We start from the raw sequence: 26,017 nt of genomic DNA, 5'->3' as shown, positions 1-26,017 counted from the left end.
GCCAACGAGCATTGCGTAAATTTCCACCAACGAGAATTTCCAGCGTGTGAACGGGATAATTTGAGCCGATTTGTAACCATACGTATCACCTCTCGAATGGCCAGTTGTATGCTCGTATGCCGGCCAATAGCGTACGCGTGTGATTTGTGATTTTCACTCTCGTTTTTTCGGTCCTTTTCCGCACATTCAAACTACATTACAATGCGCATTGTTTGCGTGCACACCGAGCGCCGAGAGAAAACGTTATCTGTAAATGGATAAAATCCAATTTCCGGCCCAACCGTCGCACTATCATCTCGATACGGGATCAGCTTCTCCCCGGTTGTGCATTTCTCCAGCTCAGACCCGGCCTGATTCGTTTTGTATGGGGCACCACATTTCGCTCAATTCGAATGCGTATCCGATAGTGGGGCCCCCTTTCGCGTGGCTTCACGGCAACTTACTGGCCACATTTCCGGCCGTCCTGGTTTGGGCAAAGGCTAGGGGTGGTGGTGAAAATCCTCCCTCCACCCACGCGCATGTTATGACGGGTGAGAAAATGCTTTGTTGAAAAGTGATAGCCAGTTGAATGCGTGCGTTGTGATTTTTGTTGTTGTTGCCTCATTTCTTTCTTTCTCTCTTTGGCGTTTCATTTTCCCTCGCGTTAGTGTGGAGCGTTTTTTTGCGTTGGAAAAAATCAGCGACAACAAAAAGGGTGATGATGCGTTCGATTTGTGTGTATTTTTTTTCCGGTTCAACGGTGGTTTTCAGCTCACGCGCTGCTACCGAGTGGCGTATTTTTGTGCGGCTTTTCCACTGGCGGTCGTTGGTTTGCTTTGTTTTAGGGACAATTTTTGCGACACGCGGTCGCGGAAACAGACGTATCGATTGTGCTGCCGGAAGCAGACAGATAAAACATGTTTTTTCGCAGGTGGTACGAGAGATATGTAAATTACTCTCGAGTGTGTGTGAAGTACTTTTAGTAGAAGGCATACAAAAAATTTACTTAGCGTTAAAGCCAAACTGTACATTCACTTACATTGGGATGCTGCTGTTTCGACGGCAGCGAAACAATCCGGCCGGCAATGGTTTATTTATTAGACCAGTCGTTACGAAGACTAATGTTGGAATCGTGAAATCCGGTGCGTCGACACGACAAAAGCCGTTCGAGCTGGGTCGTCGTAAATTATGTACGAAAAGCTACATTGTGTGTGAATGGGAAGAAACAACGGACACAAGAGGGGTTGAGATTTTTTAAGAAAGAAAAGGCCACAGACAATTTTTGTAAACTTATTTGGCTTTCAAATATGTATGACTAAATAGCTCTTTGCTTAGCAGAGTGTCTACACTTGCCAGTTGAAGAGTCAAAAGCTTACCAGAAGCGAAAAGTTCCACATCTATTCCGTTGATCTATTGCTTGTGAACTATCATGTTGGAGCGCCATTGACACAATCATTTGAAATATTCTGAACCAGATATGAATTGAAACGTCTCGGTGCTACCAAACGCATCCTTACCGCTCAAAGCGAATATGATCCACTCCGATGGGTGGCATGCCTCGCAATCCTTTATCTCGGTTCACACTTTTGCCGTAGGTGGTGATAAAAAATAGACGCCACCCCATCCTGCTCGCTAGTACATCGACGGTTTGGCCATAAATCGCGTCACCATATCGCATCGAAGTTGAATTTATTTCCAAAGCGGTATCCGTGCTGGTATGCGTGTACGTTGTTAGTATGGAAATTTCGACCGCAGAAATTGGCAACCGCCATTGGCCATTCGTAGCTTAACAGACGTGCGTTTCGAGAACAAAAACCCCATTTGTATCACTTCAGAGAGCCGAAAAGTTGCTCTGCATTTGTTGTCACATCCAGCATATCAGTGTGGGGGTCGTTTCTAATCCCTATTTTTTGCTATTTCCCGTGTTTTTCCTTCCAGATTGATGCGAGAACACTCCACCAGCGCCACTAGGAGCCGATCATGCCCATAACCGAGACACGCCGTTTTCGTCACCTTCGTCACCGGTGTTAGAGACACACGCACACAACCCCATCGTGTTCCGCCGCTGCTGTTCGACCAACGCAAGACGGGGAACAAAAACCCCCAACCCCGGTTAGAAAAATGGCCGGCGAAAGCTCACCAAGACGATTGTCGCAGATCTTCGACCCACTGATGAGTCTGAGCGAACTGCAGGCCCAGATTCAGCAGCAACAGCACCAGCTGGCCCATCTGAAGTATGCCGGTAGCGTTGGTGTGGGTGGTTGCCCTACACCACCCTCGCTGGCCCCCTCATCCTCCACACAAACGTTCTCCTCTGGGTCGGGAACACTGCAGCACCATCACACTGGAGGTGGCGCAAGTGGCCACTCGAATGGTGGCACCGGAAGTTACTACCACACGGCCGCATCGTCCTCGACGTCCTTGTCGTCGGTGTCGAACCAAAGCACGAAGCTTAGCTCGAGCAGCAGCACCGGGAGTTACATTGGCAGTGGAACGCTCGGTTCCGGGGGCAGTGGAAGCACGGGGGGTGGTGGTGGTGGGGGTGGAGGACCCAGTGGAGGAGTTATTCCGGTGGGGCCGGGAGCAGGACTGCCCATACCACCACCGCACGTGCTAGGGAGGATAATGATGGGCTCACGATCGACACCCAACAGCCCACGGTTGATGAGCCGTCGTAATGGGGGTGGTGCGGGTGGTGCGAAGCCACCTCCCATCCCCCAGAAACCGTCCGCGGCTTACATCGCGAATCCTTCGCTCGTGGCGCTCGATTGCGATGCACCGTGGCCTCCGTTTAGCAGCCTCGGGCATGATTCGCTCTCGATGCTCGATGCTCACCAGGGTGTGGGTGGTGGTGGGATTGGAGGCGGGGGTGGGTTCCTTCATCATCAACCGGAGGTAAGGTAGCACAGGGGATACAGGGAGGGAGAGAGTGAAGATGCAGTGGTAGCTAAACTACGGTACGGTGTTTTGTTCGTCGACAGATCAACTGGCAGGAGCGTTGTTTGGAGTTGCAGCTGGAGTTGCACCGGTCCCGGAACCAGGCTGGACGTGTGCGGGACATGCTGCGGGAAAAGGTAAGCGATCGTTCGATTACTGTGTTGCGATTGCACGAATGCCCCTTGCAATTCTCGTTCGCGTTGATAAGACGTTTTAATCTGTTTCGTGAGTAGGGAAACCTTTTCTGTAGCGCTGAAAGCGTCAGTCGAATGAGCGAAACGAACGAATTAAATAAGGATGTGCGACAGAATGCGTTATTATATAGCTTGAAGTATTAGTAATCATGTTTTAAGCCAAATCAAGAAACGTAACTTATTTATTCTCCATTTTTAATTATCTCCCAGAGTCACCGACAGATGGCGCTGTACATCAGCGTTCTTCGGAAATTCAATGGATTTGCGAAATTATTTCAAAACGTGCAATGCAGTGCTTTAGTTCGTTCACTTCATTGATAGTTCTTGTAATTTGCACAAAATTATTTGCACAGTTGAAGCTAACTAAGCGTTGGCATCAACTTTATTTAACAACATTGTGGAACTTTGTAGAGTTTAGGAGAGTTTCGTCCGTGGAAGCTAAAAGCAGCGCAAACAGTGTTTCTTAATTCATGCTGTATTCACAGCAAAACCAACGTCAAAGGAGCCTTATACAAGAGTTATAAGGCACCACGTTCCCTCAGGGGAATCACAATTTTATCAGGTCACTGACGTCCATAGCCACCAACTCACAGAAAAGTTTGTTAGGTGTTGCCTGCCCAAAAAAGGATGCGATTAATTTGAATTGTTCTGCCCTGGCAACGGCCGCTTTTAGGAACATATTCAACCTCACGGGGATGTATGATGACACACGCACATCGTCCTTGGAGCTGGCACTTGTAATCAAATCGAATCACGAGCTTTCGCACCAAATGAACTGCCGAAGTGTGCCGCTCGCAAGAACCTGCAAGTAAAGGGAAGTAACAAAAACAAAGAAGAAAAAAAAACCCAAAAGTCACCCAAAGCCAACGAAATGGCCACATGAAACTGTATCTTGATGATCCTTCTAAACAGGCCATTAAACTTATCTGTGCTTTGTGCATAAAAGCTTAGCTTAGCAGTGGATTCTCTCGAGGCTCGAGGCCAAACCACGCCATGTGCTCCTCCCGTACCCATTTGCCGGTTGCTAAACTTACGCCAAAACTGTTTGCTCAGCAATGATTTTGCCTTGCCCGAGTTCCCTGCACCCATCTGACCGCCTGGGCCGCATCCAGCCAGTGTGCTTGCGTTTCGCTCATCAACTGCAGGACATTATCACCACCTCGTAAAAATGATATCCTTCGTTCGAATCCTTTCGTGCGGCAAGTGCCACGGAACGAGCCACCAGCCCAAGGCACCATCGCGTGTGCGTGTGTACGTTCTGGTTTCGCCACCGGAAACCACCATCTCGTAAAGCTCATTATTTTATGATTATTCATTTAGCCCCGACGAGCGCCAACCGGCCGTTGTCGTCGGTGTCTGTCTTTTCGTTCGTTTTCGTCCGCCTCTGGGGTGTGGGGTTTTGGGCCGCCCTGTGTACCCCTTTTGGCAAACAGCCATCCCTTGTCCGTCCCTTCTACCGGGTGTAATGTTCCATATGGCACGGTCCATCGAGCATGGGCAGCATCAGCACGGGGACGAAATATGGTGGAACCTGGGTGAACATTAAGCCGACGGACGCGTCCACTGAGAGGAGCGTAAAACGCATCACTTTCACCCCGATACGTGCGGTCGATACGAGGGGTGGGGTGTACACACGGATGTGGGGGTGGGATGGTGCCATCGACGATCATCACCTTCTCGCAGGGTGGTGGAGTGGTTCCAAAAGCCTTGCGGAAACCGCCCGAAGGGTAACGATTTTATGGCGCTAAAGCCGGCCATTTTTCCTGGCCCCCTTAATTTCCGCTCATTTTGACAGCTGAACAACGGGTGAGCGAGAGAGCAAAAGAGCGAGCGAGCGAGCGAGCCCACCGTTCGCATATTGTCATTTTTAGCGCAGGTGGGGAAGGACACCCGGGGCCAGCCACCACCCGGCGAGATAAAGTATTTTAACACGAAATAAAACTTCTGTATGTGCTCTATCTCGATGTTAGATTTAATTTACTGCACCATTTCTCGCCCATTTCGCAGCGGGGAAAGTGGATGAACGTGACAAAGGAAAGGGCAGGGATGGGAAATGTGAGCTGTTGGATAACAGAGAGAGAGAGAGAGAGAGAGAGAGAGATAGAGAGAGAGAGAGAGAGAGAGAGAGAGAGAAGGATGGCAAGTGGTGAAAATGTGTATATGGAGTCGCCTCATAGCGGCATATTAGACATTTGGCGGCAATTTTGGGGTTTTCTCCGCATCGTAGTATGCTTTGCTGCACGAAGTAGGCTTCGAAAGGACTGTTGGGCTTGTCGCATGGACTCTTTAGATTAACCCTTGGGAGAGCAGACCATACGCAGTATGGAACACATAAATGGTATTAACAGCCACTTGTTATGTGCCTTACAGTGATCGAAACCCAATAGGAAAGTCTAAATCGAACCCTGCCATTTACTAACCAGTGGATTTATTTTTTATATGGTTTCGATGCCTTTCGCGACTACCTATGGGTTGAATTTAATTGACATTTCACCGACTGCTTCCGAAGGAATTTGTTCCTTCTATGAGGTGGTGTCTTTTTGCATCACTTCTCTCGCTTGATTTGTTAAATAATCTCCCTTTCATGTGAGGCGGCACACTGTTCCTGGCGTCGATGGCTTTCTATTTCGTCGGGAAAGTGTCTTTTTGTCTCTCTCTCGCTCTCTTTCTCTCTCTGTCTTAGCACGTGTCGTGGTTGCAAAGTGACATTCGCCCGCGACCGCTCATAGATTTGTCGGTTCCTTCCCGGGCGTGACGATGAACCTCAAAACCGCTGCGACGCGTCTAAGGACATGGCATGTAGTGGCGAAAGGCAAGGAACCTCTTTAAATATGTTTTCAAACATTCGTTCGTTTGAAAATAAAGAAAAAGAATGGAAACCCATTCGCGGTTCTCTTCATGCGGTAGACAAACCCTCAAACGAACGGCAGGTGAATGGCGGAACAGAAGGAAATTCTAACACCAATTCTATGGTGGGACGAGATCCGTAATGATTTGCCCATTTTATGCGGGAACGTTTGGCTAAATCGCCGAAATTAATTCAGCGACACGAACGATGAAATCCGCCCTATGGCGCACTTTGACGACTTGTTTGCGGAGGTCCTGTCTGGGGTGGTGAATAAGGCGCGATAAGAAGTGGCACGCTACATTCCGCCGACGGATGCGTACGCGCTGTAGAATGGCACATACTTTATGCGTGAGTCAGCATAACGCCGCTGTTTTTTCGGGTGTCACTTGAAATAGTTTAATTCAAAAGGATTTTACTTATCCTGACATATGGTGGATTCTTTGTGGAATGCACGGCTATGTCTCGACAAAGTCTTTGGGCGTCATTTTCCGATTACGTTAGAACGATTTTTTGTTCATTGCTCCAAATTGAAATAAGATATTTATCAACTGACATAAATGAAAACACCCACAAATGAATGACCGTTATACCGACATGCAGAACGTATAATTGTAAGGAAAGAAGTTTTGTACGTAATTATTTGTAAAACGAAGTGAGATTATTTGTTTGCTTCTCTTCCAATGGCCAACTGCAAACATGAAACACCCTCTCGGGGGCATCTTTAATATGCGCACAGAGCAAAACTTTGCCCACACCTTCATTAGGAACCCAGCAGCACCCGCCTGAAGGCACGGGATTGTTGCCGAGCGACCTCAGTAAGACGGGCTTAAAATTAAAAACAGCACTTACCGCGTGCCTTGTTTGCAGTAAGAGAGAGGAAAACTTTCGCCATTCGGGAATTAGCGGGGAACGGCCCGACGGTGGCGACCTGGCTACCGATTTCAAGGACACCCGGGGACCTTCTGGTGTCTCTTGAGAAGGCGAGCTTTGTCGGGTTTTCCGTTCTCCTCTCAGGAGCAGCCGCAGCTGAAAATCAATATTTTCCGTTTTAATTTGTAGCTCCCATGGAGCCGCGAGTGACGGTGCCGCGGGAAAAGCGTTGGCCCATCGCACATAATTGGCTGTCTGGGGCTGATATTTGCTCCCGGTTTGCCTGCATTGTTGCCGGGTGCTGGCAGTGGATTAGTGAGGTTAAAATTTACCTCGCTTCAAGGGCAGAGTGGTCGGAATCGTGCCCGGGGAAACCTTTCTAGGACGAAGTGCCTCATTCGCGCCAGCAGCTGGGTCGTCGCTAACGATCTGCAAACAAATTGCGCAGGCTGCACTCATGGTGTCTTGGGCGTCTCGCTCCCAAATGAGTCGAGGTCCGTGGGTTTCAGGACACCCACTCAGGCTGTGGGGCGGCGAAAGAACTCCACTAAAACCTTAAACGCTGGAGTTCTTTGAAGAAACCTTAATATGTCGCCCGCTAAGCCGTGCTTCAGGTACATCATCATTTGTACTCCAAAACTAACGCCCTTTTAGCGCCTGCAAGTTATGCACTCTGCCTCACATCGTAGTCCTGTTCGTCTAAAACACAAAGTACCCCTTTAGACACACAAGGCGCACGACTACATACAACGAGTGCTTTATTAGAGTGCTCGGGGGTGAGACCGTACATTACGGCAGCAGATAAGACCACGTGGAGCAGGGTGGTCCGGTCTCCTTCCGGATACTTCGAAGCGAAATATGAACCCGATCCGCCCCCCTGGGGAAAGTGAGGTTAAGGTTAAAGGATAAACATTGGCGTGCTCGTCCGCAAGAACCGTAGCATTCGCTTACGTTCTCCTTTTTTCCACCGCCCATTGTCGTTGCCCTTGCGTCTTGTAATTGTTTTACGGTGCGACGGTGGGCTGGTTCACGTAAATCAACTCTCACACCCGAATCGATTCCTTGCTTGCTAATGGAGTGTACTTTATGCTGTCACATTCAATTCTGGAAGCCCTTCCAGAGCGAGTGTCAGCGACAGAGCTCGTTTGGTGCAAGGTAAACGTGCGTTTGAGGCTGCGATTTTGTGCGATAAATTTTGTCGTATCGCAGCGAATCGAATTGCTGCTCCATAATGCATCAAGATCTGTGTAATGCTTTATGTTGTCGCTCCGAGTTCGAACGCTGGTAATTGGTTTTTGTGTGTAAACTTTGCCGGCAAAACTGATTGCCTCCAACAACGGCCGTTCGCACACAAATGCAAGGCACGCACGAATTCGGACCAGTTTAGCCTCCAGCGATGTGTGGCGAAAATAGGTAGCAAAATCCGTCCGCCTTCGTCCAACACCAAGCGGTGTGTGTGTTTACTGTAATTGAGCTTTTGTTGGGCAGAAGTTTGAACAATCGCCCTGTTCAAGCACCAGCCACTCGCTCAAAAGAAACCCACCCTCACACCACGCGGGCGTGTCCTTTTCATCAAACACACCGCGCGTTCCATCCCCACGCGTACGTTGCAGAGTCCTGTGAACCGTTTTCCACCTTGTCGCGTAAACAAATCCGGTAAATGGTATTTACAGCAGCCACCCATGCTGCCCCACCATGCGCTCTGATCGTCGGCCTACTAGCAAGGCGTAACGCGAGTTTATAGTGATTGGTTGGAAGGGTTGCTGATAGACCCCTCGGGGGTTCGGTGTACCAAGTTGCTTGCTCCCCTAGTGCTCGACGCGATACGTACTCATCGCGGTGGTCGTTTGTATCCGCATGTTTACAGCAAACATTGCACACTGGTCAATACGTGGTGGTCGTAGCGTGTAGGGCAGGCTCTCCCTCGGGAAAGGAGGTGAATTGGACGCCGTTGGCCACAACGTACGCTGGGCGTGACATTTGCATCACCAAACCGACGGACAGGAGCCGATGTAAATCATTGGGGTTTTGGGGAGCATCCTGTGGGCAGGACACGGAATCCGTTAGGAATGGGAGATTCGACAGAACGTTGAAAACTCGCTGTTGTTTCACCAGGATCGTGGGGGGTTTTTTGGATGGATTCTCACCCGAAACGAACAAAACAATTTCAATTTCACGTTTTTTTTGTTATCATTATCTGTGGTTTTTATTTCTCGCTTAAACAGTTGACAGAACACAAATTCAATTTACAACCAGCGCGTGGTCATGTGAATGTGTTCAGCTGTGCTAGCAACCAATTTCAAGCTCATTTGATTGCTCGAAAAGGAAGAGGTTCGTCTGGGGTGGGGTTTTGAAGTACAAAGTCATCGTATTTTACATAACAAGCGAATGGAAATATTGTTCAATTTATCGTTAGTTTAAATTATGTTAATTTAGTTTTTATGCTGCATTTGTTCCATGACTGGTGACCGTGATATAGCTCCTGTGTCGAATAGTCACTCGTGTCCTTTTTCACATTTAGCATAGGTTGCTGGAGACGCCTCAAAGTAGGCAACAAGCAATACAAATGATCGTTTGTTTCTTTTAGATAAACGTATATAAGTACTTAATGCATTCGTTATTTTGTATACATTTGCAATGTTTTTCACCATACACTCTCATGCTCTAAAATGTGTTGGATACAAAAAGCACAAAATAAGGATTTACAAATCAACACCAATTGTTCGAAAGCGCCTTCTTAACACGCGTTTTATCATCAGCATTTAACACCAGGTTGTTGTTTTTCTGTTCCCCGTTTGCTGGCTGCCACAATGACGATGCTAATTGCTGCACCGGTTGGCCTTGATCGATGAGTCGATAAACTCTCGGCGGTCTACCCCACCCCACCAGGGGTGAGCTCCCTCGGGCGGGATAAATCTTCCATTTCGCGGAAACATCGCGTACCTCCGGGCAGCCTGAAAGTGAAACTGCACGGTAGCGCACTCCTCTAATGCGCCTATGCTTGGATCCTTCCAACTTCAACTGGGTGTTGCGGAGGCAGACAGCAAATTAATAGGAAAGTCAATGTAATCCTGCACCACCGAGCTGATGCTGATTAGGGGAAGCAAACATCGTCATCCCAGGCAACGCCAGAACCGAAAGCATCCACCCCGTAGACAGAGGCATTGTTCGATGCTCGACAAGCTCGACCGGCCCGGTTTCCGGTGATGGACAGCGCGGCGATGATAGCCGACAGGATGCTGGGTCGCCGTCGTCGGAAATCGCCGAGGGAAAATCGAGCTCAGGACAGCGCGCGTGGTAAACATATGCGCCGTCATGGAATGCGATTTATCTACCGTTCGTGTCGGATGACGGCTGTGCGATATCCGTTTTCTCCCCCAGGGGCTCGACGGTGGCCACCGCCATCAGCCAAATGAGCCCGAGCGTGGCCGTAAGGTCCCTTCCGGTGGACGGAAATTGCACAAACCCCCCACGGCCGTTCGGTTGGAGGAGGATTGTAATCAATCAAACGAGCGTCGTCGTCCAACAAGGCGAACGCGTTCCATCGAGGGATGCGTGTGATGCACCTGTTTGTTGATGATGGGTTTGCTTTTTTTTTCTTCTATTGCTTCGTCAAGGTTTATTTTGCAATTGCACTCTCGGACGTTCTCCAAACATGGCGGATGTATGGTATGCAAATTTCGAAATCACAAAGTCCAGCTTTGGTGGGTGTGTTGCTACTATGGAAAAGAGAAAACTTGCTTACTCGGCTTAAAATTAATGGATTAAATTTTCATTAATCTGGAAGGAGTGCGCTCAAAGGAAAGTAAATGGAATATTATTTTTGTTTATTCAAAGAACAAATGGATTTCGTGCCAACTTTGTTGGAACAAATGATGTAATGAGTTGAACAAGGAATGCTTTATAATGATAAGAATTTTGTTCCTAGTTAGACTTACGCTTAAGTAAAACGAATTTCCAACTCAATAGCAAACTAAATGTTTAATCGTTCATTTTCGTTCTGAATGCAGGCTCTCTCTATCCCTTTCTCTCTTCGTCTATTCTACGTCGCCGTAGAGCGCAACATGCCATGAATGGGCCATGCAAATTTAATTAAAATATCAATTACAAATTGCTACCTCGAGCGTTCTACTTCATCTCGAGAGCCTCCATTTCGCCAGCTCCGTGTTCCTTTGGGTGCATTTTCTCACCGATACCACCGATGTCTCGAGGCAATCGGTTTCGCTTCACACCGCCACCGGGTCAAACAAATCGTACATAGATGTTTCTGCTTGTTTGGGTGGCATTTTAATGAGAATTTCGCAACCAGCAACGGAGCCACATGCGCGTGGGGGATGGGTGGCGATAAGACTGATTTATACACCTCACGGGAGACGGCATCGTGACGAGAATGAAACGAATGAAACGAATATCGAAGCGTTTGATGTGATTGCTTTCCTGCGGGGGATGGATTTTACTTCGCGCCAAATGATGCGACAGACAGACAGCTTTTGTGATGTTTGTTTTTGTCACAGCTCAAACATTACACGGTACACGTTGGTTTGACGAGAAAAACGCCTCTAGCCGTGCTTCATGCGAGATTCATTTTATTTTGCTGAAAATACTGTTTCTTGGTAAAGTAGCCGGTATTATGTTGTGTCGATTGTGAAGCTGTTCGTCTCGAAATTCTTCCAACATTTAAACTCCATTAAAAACAACCCAACTCGAGTGTGCGGAAATTTTATGTCTTCAAATTGTGCCCCAACATTACGGCGTGCAATTTGCTGAATTACTTTTTAATCTACGCCATCCGTGAAAGCAAAACGTGCCGCATGCTCTTGCCATCACAGCACAATCATTCTCGCCCATGAAGAAAAGGCAAACGAATTTGGACACGAGTTTTCAACGAGCGGCATGATGAAATCCGCACCGCAGCAATCGTCACCCGTTGCCATGGGGAAAAGCTTTCAACCACTACTGTGTTGCTGATGCCCCGGGAAGGTCGGTTGCCCGGGGTTTTCCCAAATGCCACACCGCTTTTGCCATCGTCAACCGGAGTGCAAATAAAAGTCAATCGATTTTTAAACGAAACAGTCACATTCAATCAAACCCGGACCGCGTGAACCCAACGTTCGGTTGGCTGAGCAATCGTCAGGGTAATGAAGGGCGTGTGTGCGTGGGTGTGGGTGTGGGTGAGAGTGTGTATGTCTGAGGACGTGAAGACTCCAACATGCAGGATGCGTGAGTATCGGGAGAAGGTTTCATGTGAATTCCACCGCGTCAGCAGCAATCGCCCTCCCAGAGTCGCCGGTGGTATCGATGGAGACGCCTAGTCGCGCTCCCGAACCTGACACTCGTTCGTTCGTTTGATGCTTCTGGTGCTGTTGATGCTGCTGAATTTCTTGCTACCCCAACCGGCCAGTGAGCCGACCATCGATTGGAAATGGTATCGGCGGAATGTGCTTTGTACTTTTGCAAGCTACCGTCTGTTTCTGTGACGCCATGGACGACGACGGCTTCGATGGTGACGATTGGCGTTGTTTGGTCGCGAACCTTTTGTTTAGGAAGGAGCGCGTGTGTCAAAGGGAATAGCGAAAAGCAACAACAAAAAACACATTCACACGCGCACCGGAAAATCCTTCCGATAGTCGTTCGCGTATTGGGCTGGTACCGGCGCTGCAATACCGGTATCAGTTTCAGCAGGACGTCGATCGGTGTTTTCGACGCCCAAGGCCATGTTGACACTTCCGTACGTCAGTCAATAGACGACCATCACAGGTGGCCACGGTTGCCACCGATTTTCGGTCACCAATGGTGACAACGACAAGTACACCTTTTTTTCTCTTTCTCTCTTTCTTTGATGTTATGTCAAGCGTTTCTTTTTTCTTCTTCTCAAATATCACACACTCGGCGTTAACGAATATGTCGTTCGAATGCTAAAAGTCAAGTTTCCGAAAATGTACGGAATGTTTCGTGCAAATGTTTCGCTAAATTTTGCACGCTCACGCCGTCTAATCCGTCGTTGACGTCATACACCCTTGGTTTGGGTGTTTGCGTTAAGTTACGCCTTTGCAGAAGGGAAAACAAATTCCTGCCCCATAATTAGAGCGCAAGGGCATGCTTTAGCGTGGCGTTTTCTATGGGTGTGTGGGTGTGATGGAGTGCGTCGTCGTGTGGGTTCACCTGGCTGCCGTATTAATCCTGGAACCCATGGACCAGGACGCTTTTCCATTACGACCGGTTACCTGTCCGTAGCAGCACGCGTTTACCGTGGCATATGTAATTTTCCTCCCAGCACTGCCCGTCACCACCTCCACCTCCCTCTCCACCCCGCCTGTAGAATGGTTTTACAAACAACGCACTTTTCCTTCTCAACCAAGCTCACCCACGCCGCAAAAACCCGGTCGATTCGGTTTTCGCCAATGAACGGATGGCTCTCCGGAGAGTGCTCAGGGCGCAGAGTGTCCTCGGACGTGAACCCCCCACCCCCCCCCCCCCCTCTACCCCCCTCCTTCTTGGGTGGGGTGCGGCTTAAAACTAATGTGGAACATGTTTTTGATGTTTCAGCCGCCGAAGCGTGCAGGCGTGGTGCCACCCTCCGTCCGCCTTTTGGGGCGGGGGTGGCTTTTCATTTTTCAAGCATTTCAAACCGATTCAGTCGGTTGGTTGGTCTGTCGGGTGCGGTGGCGTGGGGCATATGATAAGGGTGTGCCAAAGGGGAGAGGTGAGCTAAAAATGGTGGACTCTAATTGGGAGACCCGAGGCGTGTGTGTGTGGGTGGGTGGGTGGTGTACGTGTTTAATTTTTGTTTTGTTTCGTGTTAGCGTATTTTCGGTGGTGGTGCGTTTTGGTGAGTTTCATTTTACTCGCGCCCTGTTTTTGCGTCCTTAGCCTCGCAACCCCTTCCCGCGTCGGGGCGTTAAAATCCACTCCATTCTCCAAAAGGGGTCCTTTGTGGCCGGTGGTTTTTTGCTCCATATTACCGTACATCCCTTTCGTTCTGTACATTTATCGGCACTCGTTCGACCGACCAGTTTTCGGAAAAAGGAACTACGAAAATAGCCTCCCACCAGCTCGGCGTTCGAAAAGAAATCCTCATTACTGGTTCTGCGACCGGTGGGGACACATTCGTGTAGGAAAATTAACTGTCTCCCGGTTTTCGTGCCCATTGCATTTCCATTTACCGTACACGGTTTCCGATTGGTGGCTTTCGTTGTTCTTCCAGATACGCATTTATTAGCGACAAAATGGGCCCCCTTTTTTGCGCGGAAAGCATCGTGACTCTAACAGACGCATAATTCGTCGTTCGTTTATTTGTTTATGCGTACGTATGCGCCAACCTCATGCCGTCGTAGTCTTCTAAAAGGCGACGGACTCAATCCATGCGGCATTCCTACGACATATTCTAGTTCGATACAAATTGTTGCGGTGCGCAGTTTACGCGCTCATAAATTTTATGCTAAATAATCCACCGTCATGGTGCTACCCGGCGACCCGGCGAGTTCTAAAGTTTGTTTGTGCCGCCATCTTGCGCCAGATGCTTAATTATCAACCTCTCCCTCCAAAGCCAGGGGGCAAAGGCGCGCGTGTGTTTCGTCCCGTGCGGTGAGGTGGCTTCCGGAACTCGGCTGGAAAAGCGATCGCATTTCATCATCTTCGGGCTGATGGGCTGGGGAGAAGACCCATTATCATACGATACCAACCGCGAAATGTGGCGTTACCATCGCGCCGGGCAATCAGGTTAGTTAATTTGCCGTAAATGCAAATCAAATAATTAACCGTGTGAGCGAGCGCACGATCGTCGCCGTGCCGACGTGTGCGAGCTTCGAGGTTAGTGGTTTTGTGTGCGGATGGATGGGTTTTTGGTGAAGTTAAACCCGTTACATCGTTGCCCCCGTGCCATGGCGTGTCGTGGTGTCGTCGCGCTGAGGCTTATGCTTGTTAAAGGGGTAGAAATGTAGGGTTTCAGTTTTAGTAGTAAGTTCAGTATTTCACTGAGAACTATTAGAGTCAAAGTTAGGCCATGATTTTCGGTATTTGAGATATATTTACGACAGCTGTACGGAGTGTTTTGAGCAAATGTTGAACTCGTACTCACATATTGACGCATAAATAGCAAATAGTAATAAGAATTATTCGTGATACTGTTGCTCTCTTTTGGGAATCCTATCACACTTAGATATAATATGATTTAAAATATGTTGGTTCTGATGTTTAAATGTTCCTGTATAAATAGCTTTCATACCTTTAAGCAAGCTCCATCCAACAACCAAACGCGAGAAGCTACATTCTCAACCGAGTCAGTTGTCCACAGGATCGTTTTGTCAAAGGGTCATCATATATGTATCTGCGATATCCTGTTTCACCTCTTGATGTCCAAACTGTCTTCGTCATATCCTTCTATACGCCCCTTTTTTGACCCTTCGACCATCGCTCGTTTGTCAATACATTCACCCCACACTTGGGTGGGAGACAGCCACAGCCGGAGGCTAAATTGGCGGCGTGCAGAAAACGAGCCAATTTACGTACGCTGCGTCCCGGATATTGTCCTCGTTTGGGGGTGTTTCTGCCATTTTTTTTCCACCATTCTCGATCCATCCCCGGCATGTGTGTTTTATTTTGCGAACCGTCCCTTCACCCATGCCATCTTGCCACTAAATCGTCAATCATTCGCAGACGCAAACTAACCACCGGCTTGAAGACGAGGGCTATTATCGTTTGGCCATCATCGCCATTCGGAGCCTTTGACGCGTGTGTGTGTTTTTTTTTGTTTCGCCTCTTCGCCATCGACCAACCATTCGATTGACCGCCCGACAAACCTATTATCTTTGGGAACCTTTTTTTTTGTTTTTTTTTTTCGATGAGTCCATCCTCCATGGGCGGGATGGTTCTCGAAATTATCCTTTATCATTGCGTTGGGATTGGGCTCTTGAGAAACGCCCGAAACACACGAAAATCGAGCCTGTTCGAATTGTTCCTGGAGCGAATCTCTTGTCACTTGTCATCCCGACACGAAGGGCTCATTCTCGAATGCATCGGATATCCTTCGAGAGGAGTCCATTCTCGCTACCGTAGCTACCTAGCTTCACTTGGTCCACAGTTGCGTACCGCGCATAAATTCAAACATATTCCCGTTTTCTAGCCGGATCGCTCCACCAACAACCCATTATAGGGGGTGCCTTTCCACCGGTCGTTTTTTTTACGACCTTCAGCACTACTATGCCGGGTGGTAAAATTCGCATAAAAGAAAATATACAAATCATTACGAACGAGCCGAACAAGGGGACTCGCTTCTCGCTTCCTGGCCGTGGTTGAGCTGAGCGTAAAAATAAACGGACTCTGGGATGAGGGAACACAATCTGGAGCAACGGCCTGGAGCTAAACACGGGGGCTTGTGCTGGGGATTACATTTTCGACCTTTTGCGAGATGGTATTTTTGTGAAAATGATTAAAATTTTGTGTATCCTTGATCATGATGGTTTGAAGAGGCACGGTTGCGTTTAAAATTTGTATCAGGAGGCAAACCTGCTGGAAACTGTTGTTTTACGTTGGTGCTCAAAGTTCGTTAAGCTGCCGAATCGTTTTAAAACGTGCGATGGATCTACTTGAAACAACTCACCATCCAAACGAAAATTTTGTTCTCATAACTTAGAAGAGGTCTGAAGCTTTGAAAAATAGCACTTTTCGCCCACCTTTTTGATAGCTGGGATCCGAAATAATATTTAATTTCGCCATCTTTTGCGTACGTTCGCGCTGATATACGACAGAACTATCCGAACTAAAGGGGGGAGGGTTTCTTTTGGCAAAAAAAAAATTATATCTATAACCACCCAGCAGACAAACGCCTGCGGAAAGAAACCCAATCCTCGCACACAAATCCCGATAAGGATCGTCCTTTCTCTCTTTCGGTTGGGTCTTTTTTTTTCCATTGCTTGTCGAGAAGGACGAAAACCCCACCTTCCAAAGACCCGTGCACCTTGGTGCGGCGTTTTGGCCAGCCAACAAACCGGTCGGCTTGCGGTTGGTCTTCAGCCTGGTTAGTGTGTGTTTGGCCATGAAGGCCATGAAGTGACCGACTGGCGCAAAATAAATAAACTCAACCAAAATATGATCCCTGCAGTTAAGGAAGGTTCCTTTCCCGCTTGGTCGCTGCAAATTGCCAACCATGGCTCTAGAGCCAACCACAGAAAGCGAGAGAGAGAGAGAGAGCGAGCGAACGAGAGAAGCTAGGTTCCTTCTGGTGCCGGACGTAAAGGACGACGGTTTCGTGCAGTGTCAGCACCACCATCAGGACCGTCATTACCCCGCATGCAGGGCTCGCATGTGTTCTGGTTCTGGCAAGCGAGCGGCCCGTTTAGCGATACCGGAAGAGCAGTTCATTCGGCCAAAGGATATGCCGGACCTTTCATCGTGCCGGGTCGACCGACCACGATCGGGACGAATCCCACCCCATCCTTATCGTCCGTTGGACGGTGGTGAGGTCGGAGAATTTGATATGTTGTGATAATTTCGTCGTATTTCATTTCTAGCTAGCCCAATGGAGCCCGTTTTCTTTCGTCCTGTTCCTTCGCGCTTCCCGTCTTTTACGGTTGGAAAAAAAGGGTCGGCTTTTCCGTAGTGTGCGCACTCCGACTCCAACCAACACTGCAACGAAGCTCAACCGCTTGGTTCGCTGAGAGATGAGCTTACCCTTATTTTTCGGGCGTGGAAATCATCCGTGCGGCGAGTGGAGGTCGAATTTTTATCCATTCTCATCAAGCGATGAGAGAAGTCCAACTGCCAGGCTTAGAATGTTTTCCCAGAGCGCATCGGGCGCAGTGGAGCTCGGAAAATGTCACCCCCGGGGTTCTAATCACATTCGGATCGCATTCTTGATGAAGCTTTTAATTTCAAATTGAATAATCCGGTAAACTACCGTGTGGGTATTGCGGGTAAAGGGACTCTTAAGCCACCTCCCTAGAAGAGAAATTTATCCTCATTTGAAAGCTCGGTCGGTCGGTCGAGGCAGAGATAATTTGTACGCCCACCGTGGGGGCGAATTGGGGTGTATCGCGGTAAATGAATTATGCGCTTATTATGACATTTTCCAATTGAGAATGTTTCCGACAAGCACCACCACCATGAATTATAATGAAATAGTTTTGCAAAACTCCTGCTCGCTCGCTTTGAGATTAGAACGCTGCGTTGAATTCCATTAAACTTCGGCAACAACCATGCCAATTCCATCACCTCTCCAATTTAGGGCAAAAGTGGCATCTATTCTGATGCGGTCCCATTTCACCAGTTCGTTGTTCTAAACTGCATTCCAGTAGATAGAAGCGCGTGTAAATCACCTCGTGTCCCAACTGCAATCCTCCAATCCAAAGCCAATCCGTCAATCGCCCGTTCGCAGATGGCCACCCGATGGCACCCTCGAAAAGGATTGATTAATTGCGCGTTAGGTTCGTGTTTAGCTACGTTCCGGTCGCTTGGGTGCGAGAGTTTAAACGCTGCTGCCAGCACGGACCATGCTCGCAACCGGACGGAATGGACAGCTATCAATTAGCGTCGGAATTGGACTCGGAACGTAATTACAACGGTTGTCCCGGTCGTGTCGCTACCAAACGCGCCACTTTCAGGGAGGCGAACGTGTGATGCCTTCACTTGTAACACGCGGACAAGTTCACCAGGACGACCGATCAAAAAGTGGGAGCAAAGTGCGGTCGCGCTTCGACTCGATAACGATCGGAATTCGGTGGAGGTGTGCGCGCTCGGGTGGCCGTAATTAACATCCAGGTGGGAGTTAAAATTAAACCCCATTTTGATGTTTAGCGTCTGTGCGCCATGGCAAGTCACGGGAAGGACTTCATTAACCACGAGAGGAAGGATCGTTCGAAGGAATGTTTGAAGTTTAATTACATCCAATAACGATGGGGAAGATGGAAAAGAGCAACATTTTCGTTGCGTAATGCGCTCCCCGCATAGGAGTGGCGCTTTTAATTATCTGATTTCGGTGAAACTCGGTGGCTTAAAATGACGAAGATTCTTTGTGTGATCGAATTTAATACTATGGACTCCTTGGAGAGGGTTTTCGTTTTGTATTAGCTCTTCACTCTTTTGTTTTCTTCTCTTTTATATTTTCTCTTATAAACTCAATGGCTGACTATGTTTTACTTTATTTTCATTTGTTTTTCCTTGATCTTTTTTCACTAAAGATTTTCTACCGTTTCGACAAAGTGCTGATGCATTTGAGTATTCATTTGTTTTTGCTCTCATGCATATTGTTACACCGACAAAAAACCCAAACCCACTGCTCTGCTCGATCGTGTTAATCCTTTTGGACGCTAGTTTGGCTCGCAAAAAGCACTATTCACTACACCCAAAACCCCAACCCATGCGCTTAACACTCGCCCACCCGTTGGTTGCATGTTTTTGGAACCAATCGACCAGCGCCACGACAACACGCCATAAAACCGGTGGCCAGACTTTTTATCGGACTTTCGATCCTCACACCAAGAATGCGATTTCAATCGTGTGCCGGAAATGGAGAATCGACCTGAGGAGGTTTCATCCAACGCTGGTCGGCGGCACAATTATGGCCACATTTATTGCCGGCAAAACAAGCGCACCAACCACACACACACAGAAGGGTGGTTGTAACTACGCCACACTGTGCGTTTCCTCTTCGCACGCTGCTCGCCCGAACGGAAATTAATAAATTAAGCCATTCGGCAATTGGCCATATGTGGACATGGTCATTTACTCGTGCGGGCCGCACGTGGATTGGGACGAAAGTAAAACCTCCCAAAAGAGGGGAAAAAAACGCCCTCGGCGGGAGATGCCACCCTGTGAGACCGGTCCAGCCAGACACTGGTCCAGGGGGGGCCAGGAGGAAACCGGAAGCGCAACCAAACACGGTTCCGGACTACTCGATCCTCCGACCACACGCCGGTCACATTAAGCATAATGTATTACGTATTATTTACTGCCGTGTTTGACCACTCGAACACCACCCTGTGCGTGTTTGTATGCTCATGACCCTGACCGCCAGGGATGGGCCTCAAAATGTTTGCGCGCTCGTGTCTGTGTGTGTGTTTGTGTGTGTGACCAATTGGTTTTCCGGCAGCAGGAGCCGGAGGATGGTTGTAAATTTTAGGATTTAATTTAAAACCAGCCGTTTGCGTCCCATCGTCTGGGGTGGTTTGTCTGTCTGCTCGTGTCTGCGTGTTTCCCGATGACCCGAGGTCATGTCCAATCCGGACCGGAAGTGCCCAGGAGCACGGGCAGGAAATATGCTTCGATAATGAATTCCACTTCCACGTTCCACAGTACGAGGGTTCCGGTGCACCCGATAGAAGATGTCCCACGAAGGAGAAACGTCGCTGTAATTACTGGTGGAAAAATAAATATGCTCTCACTCCGTGGGAAGGGATTAATCGATAGCATCGGGGGCAGTAGTGTGTGTGTGCGATAAGCCGTTCACTTTAATCCTTTAAATAATGCCTGCTTCAATTAGACAAAGGGCAAAGAAGATTGCAGAACTTTTCTCATCATCCATCTTGGTAATAATCACCGCTCGCTACCGCATTATTGGCAATGCGCCGTTTTTCCTGAGCCACATCGATGCCGGTGTGTGTTGTGATGTGTTTAATTAAATATTAATCCACCTTCCGAGGTAGCAGCAGGAGGGCATCAAAGATGCTGAGAGATCGCCTGGCGCTACGAAGTGTGCAATATTTACTGACTGACTCAAAGCCAATATGAAGCGTGATATTAAACTCGAGCCGGCACGAATGGATGCACTCATAAATGATCTGCCACCAGCTGGGAAGTAGCTCGAACGCGCGTGTTGTAGTTTCCGAAACATAATAACATTTGAAAAGTTGAAAGGAAATATATTTTCATGCAATCCCTCTCTTCCCTGGTCGCTCTCCCAAGCGCTCATAAATAGAAAGCCACGCGAAAGTGAAAGTATTAATCGACCAGCTGGCATCTTCGATTTCGATGCCGGACTGGACGCACGTTTGAGGACAAGGGAACACGTACCGGGCGGATATGAATTGATTGAAAAAGTCCATCCAAAGTCTGCAACCCCCCGAGTGAGAAGAAATTTCCACTCGCGAACAGTTCTGGGTGCCCCGGCGGTCACGACACTGGTCGCATACGGAATGTGCCCTGGAGGCCGTCGTTGGAACGGACGAGATCATTTGGCTTGGGCGCTTAATTTCCACCGTGCCGGCCGGCGAAAAGCGATCTGAAAAGCTGGCGAAAAATACGTCCCCACGATGGCTGGCTTTTATCTACGAGCGAGCGTCCGAGCGATCGGAAAGCTCGCCAAAGTATGAAAAAAGGACCATTCCGATCGAAGTCGATTTAATTTTGATCCTTGGAACTTTATCATAAGTTTCTCGGGGGGAGGGTTTGTATACTTTTTTCTCGGCTATCTATTGCGCACGCCTCCACGCTACCAGATGGAGCTCGAAACGGGCAAATGAAACGATCGAAATGAAAACAACCACACCACCGTTGCGTTTGGCGTTGGCTTGTTTGACCTACGAGACGTCAAAGAGGGCCGTGAAATAAAAGTTAAAAACGATACGCACAATGCGCTGCGTGGAATGCGTAAAGTTTATTTTCAAGTTTTCCACCACACGCACTTGCCATTGTTTGCTGCTTCCAGTCAAAAGCAATCGAACGCGCTATTATTCGATCCCACTGCGTGTCACCAATTGTGACATGTTGGTGGTTTTAATTTTCCCTCCATTGCTTTCTTTTCTCATCGCTTGCTTTTCTTTTCTTTCAGGTGAGTGACACAAACAAGTGACATGTTTCATGGCCTGCTTCGACCGGCGTGCCGTCAACACATGCTGCTGTGGAAAATCCCTCAGCTCCGGGTGATGTATGTCGTTCGTTTTTATACCTATCTTTTGCTTGCTTCAAGCCAAAGACTCCAGCAAGAATATGTTATGCGCCACGAGGATGTAATTAGCGAGAAAGGGATTAAATCATCACCGGTCGCTTTCCACTCCTGGTTGGGTGGGAGAGCTTTTCTCGTTCGTTTTGATGGCCTGTCGGAATAAATCCCCCATATGTGCCATCGTTGCTGTCGTTACTAAGCCTTTGCTAAGCTGCCCGGTGTCTGTTATTTTTTATGCTTTTTTCTCCGCAATTTTCTTTGGCAAACAGCAACCGGCCGACCGACGGTGTGTTTTGAAGCTTAGGAGTAAATAAATATAAATTAAATCTCCGTTTGTCTTTGACACGTGGTCGTACGGTCGTAATGTCGTGTTGGGAAAGCTTAAATGATTTTTTTGAAGCTTAAATCATGTGCCTTAAACTCAAACAGGTTACTTAACTTCCCTCCCAACGTTCTGGATGCGTTTAAAAATTGTCGATTCTCGAGATGAGACTAGTTTCTGGCGAATCTTTGATCCAGTAGCTGGCCACCGAGAAAATAAGACGCCCCCGGGAGTGATTCTTTCCAAAAGCCACCCTCCCCCCGAGTAATTCCGGCTTGGCGATTGGTCGCATCAACAGCTCGGCGATCCCTGGGGCACATGCAAGCTTGCAGCTGACAGTTTTTGCTTAGAAGAGCAGTTAGTTCCGCCGCCGAACCCGGAAAAGGGTATGCATGTTGCACGGGAAAAACCCCGGAGCACGGGAAATGTTCACAGTGCGCTTGAGGGAATTTTTTCCGTCGTATAGCATAACTTTGCTGCTTCTCTGTTTCAAGCTGAGCTGGGTTGGGGTTTTTTTTTCGTTCTTCTCCTTCCTTCTTGCTTTATGCTCCACCGAAACGGTCAGATGGGGATTGAACGCGAAAATAAAAGTGTCCAGAAATAAAATCTCATCTCCGGAGGGTATTCCGACGGAACGAATGCCGCGAGTCTGCGTTGCCTTTCGTTAAACTCCACCATGTGAGCTGCCCTCAGTCGGTGACCGATTCCGGGGTCCTTTTTCGCTTCGATGCACAACCGTCTGGTGGGCTTTTGATAACGGTTTCTGCGCGAAGGGACAAACACATCATAAAAAGGACGATCCCATATTGCTTGTTTGTGTTTTAATTGTTGCTCTGTGGGTGCATTCGTGTTCATATTGTGTAGTACGACAAGCAGTAGTGATGCATTTTGATGGGGTTTTTTTTTTCATCAACTTTACTTGAATTTTGTTATTCAACTTAACCAAAAATAATAACCATAACCGTTCGAAGTTAGTGAAACAAAAAAAGCAAGATTTACTCAACTCATATCGCCAGAAAATGAGCAAAAATTCCATCGTGCTTCTTTTGGCGTCCTTCCCATGGCGTGCCAGTTTGATTCAGTATTTCCTGTACTAAAAGCTGCCAAATGCCCCCCCCCCCCCCATCCGTCGGCTTCGTCATTTAACGCACTCTCTCTCTCTCTCTCTCCCTTGCTGGTTGTTTTACTGCAGTCAGATTTCTGCCCTTCTGCTGCTGGTCGCTCTCGGCGCTTGGTGGAAAATTATTTTTATTCGCTCGCCCATTATGGGTTTCCGTTCGCCGTTGTCGCGCGCACACGATAATGGGTTGTGTAATGTCTTATGACGGGTCGACGACGCCGGAAACCGGAAAAGCGTGGCGTTGTTTCCTCTCACCGTCGTACCGCCCAGTGGATCCTAGCATCCTCGGGATCGTGGCGAGATTTCCCGGGCATGCATTCCATTTAACACACACAGGGCGACTTTACGAGCCGGACAGCTTTCCATCTTGCACCGTTTACTGCTGCTGGTGCGGGTCGCTTGAGGCGGGTTGTCCAGCGGTGTGTCCTGGTGACGTTGCTCTCTCGTCCTGTGCGTGGTGGTTCCTTTGGGTTGCATCCACGTCAAGTGCAACCGTTGCTCCGTGTCGGTTGGTCGTCCGTGTCTTTTAGGACTTTGTCTCGTCGCCTGGATCAAACGCCGAACGTTGGCAATGTTGCGTTATTGCGTTTACGCCCGGAAGATGGCGCTCGTTTAGCGGGCAGCGTCGAGATCGGAAAGTTGCTCCGAGGAAAACCGCCTCCGGTTGTGATGATGCTGATGCTGGTGGATGATTTCCCGATGGGCGAGAACGAGAGCGTTCGCGATGGTGCCAGTGGGAAGTGAAGTAGATAAAGGTTAGCCGTAAATTCTTAATATCGCTACATAACGGGCGGCGACCGTAGCAGGAAGCACTATAAAACAATGGTAATAAATGTTGCTCACCCAGTAATAACTTGTCCCGGAAGCGCGCCACTCGTCGTCGGTAGTGTGTTTGTGAACATGATGGTGAGTGTGTGTGTCTCGTTTTTTCTCCTGCGGCACAACGATGAATGAAAAGGACGATTGGTTCTCCAGGACGAGACGTCCAGGTGTAGCAGCGTGGCTAATGGCGGAAAACTAAAAATTGTAAGTTTTGCTCGCGTAACGACGCAAAGTAGGCGATGCTTCGCTTTCCCCCTAGGGTGTTGCTATACAATGTGATGATTATTTGTGCACTCTGTCTCCACACTCGCGCTTTCTTTCTCTTTTCTGCTGAATGCTATCCGTCTCTCTCTCACACACGCACTGGCTTTTCTTTTCATTTCGGTTTTTCGAGCTCGTTCCCTGGATAGAATTACCAACGATGATTGTGATGTGGAGAATGTTGGTTTTTCTTTTTTTTTGTTTTAATCAACTGGAAGCAAATTAGAAACGGTTTTGTGGATTTCGCTTGTTAACTTGGAGGGATTTATTGTGCGCTAATGTAAAGCAATTGGTCGCTACAGTACTTTTTCGAATGAAGCTAAAATTGGTATCATAGGTCTTCAACTTCGCAGCCATAACAAGGATTTTGTGCATGGGAAAACTGCTTGAGATGTGGCCAAAAATACATATAGTTGTGAATACAAAACTAGTGTGAATGAAAATTGAAATATGTGAATGAAATTGTTACTACGAAAAGGGAAATGACCGATGCAAAAGAAGCCTTAATTCTTCGTCTTTCATCTCTCTGCACCAACTTTTGCCTTTTGCCCGCCTGACCTTTGCTTCATAATCAACACCCCATTTACCGGACGCTCCAAGGAATCGATGATATGAATACCCCATTCGTTATGGTGCAACTGTGTGCATCCGAGTCTGTGGAAGACGTAAGAACCTTTGCAGCGAAGTGGTGATGAACGGAAAGCAAAAAAAAAGAGTACGAAAATCACGAATCACGCTCTCGGCGCTACGATGTGAAATCTGGTCCCTGTCTCCACCGGGTTCTCTTTGCCTCTCACTCTCTTCGTGGAAGGGGTTCAATTTAGCTACTTCCGCTTCACTTTCCGCTCACCCCGAGTGAGGTCCATGCACCCTTATCTCCTCGAAATCCGTCCATTCCGGCGCTTGGACGAGATCCCCGTGTCAGGATCAACGAAGCGAAACGAAGGGACTGTGGCGTACCGGTATCGGGGGGGCCAAAAGGATGGTTGCGAGATAAGTTGCAGATCGTAAAGCGTGGTAATGTATGCACTCTTTAATGCTAGTGAAACCTCATTTCCTCCACTGTTTTTTTTTTTTTGAGTTGTGCGACGAATAAAATCTTCCCAAGCGCTGCTGACCTAGCCTTTTCTGCTTGTCCCGGATTCGCACAAATTATCTATTTTCCTTCCCGCTCAGCCTACTTACATGCTGGGCTAAGCTACTGCCCATCTTGGGCGAACTCTGAATCTAAGCGTGCCACGAAAAAAGCCACAATCTTTTCATCCATCCCACTCGCACCTCGTTGTAGCTATGCAACGGGGTTGGTGTTTCTTTCGCTTCGTGTTTTCATTCAACTACACCAAAGGAGAAAGACTATTGGAACCTTTCAGGTCCTTTTTTTCACTTCACACCCACGAAAGGCATGGCCCGTGGTATGGACCGTGCGGTAGAAAGCCAGACTGAACGGTTTTTGTGCCACAAGCAGGCAGGTGGAAAACTTGTGCACTCCCTCCGACTACGAGTGAAGCTGGAAGATGCTGTGGAAGTCTCGTTTACTGTCCCACGTCGCTCACCACGCTACGCCACACGTCCCCACAGTTACCGGGATGCTCTTTATGTGGTTTTCGTCCGTTCGCGAGTGTTACTGCCCGAAAGCTAGCGATCGGGGCCCTTTCAAGTGCAGTGGAAGCGAGCCCGGTTTGTGATGGAAGTGAGCCTGACTTAAATTCTTGGGGTGGGTCGAGGTGAATCTAGGACATTAGGGGATAAACGGAACGGTGTTTCTGCTCGCTGGAACCTGGGATTCGGT

At 48.3% G+C, this 26,017-nt stretch overlaps 1 protein-coding gene across 1 annotated transcript in view; it reads left to right on the top strand.

The window, feature by feature from the left end:
- Positions 1–2,100: 2,100 nt before the first annotated feature.
- The window catches only part of LOC128721708 (uncharacterized protein CG43867), a 108,900-nt gene continuing 84,983 nt past the window's right edge, over positions 2,101–26,017 (top strand). Inside the window, exons 1-2 of the mRNA XM_053815488.1 lie at positions 2,101–2,874; positions 2,961–3,053. Coding sequence (XP_053671463.1) covers positions 2,101–2,874; positions 2,961–3,053 — 867 coding nt within the window. The remainder of the gene's footprint in view (positions 2,875–2,960; positions 3,054–26,017) is intronic.

Source organism: Anopheles nili, chromosome 2, assembly GCF_943737925.1.
Source record: "Anopheles nili chromosome 2, idAnoNiliSN_F5_01, whole genome shotgun sequence".
Taxonomy (NCBI): Eukaryota; Metazoa; Arthropoda; class Insecta; order Diptera; family Culicidae; genus Anopheles; species Anopheles nili.
The sequence above is the reverse complement of the archived record's forward strand: the minus strand, read 5'-3'. Positions and strand labels throughout refer to the sequence as shown.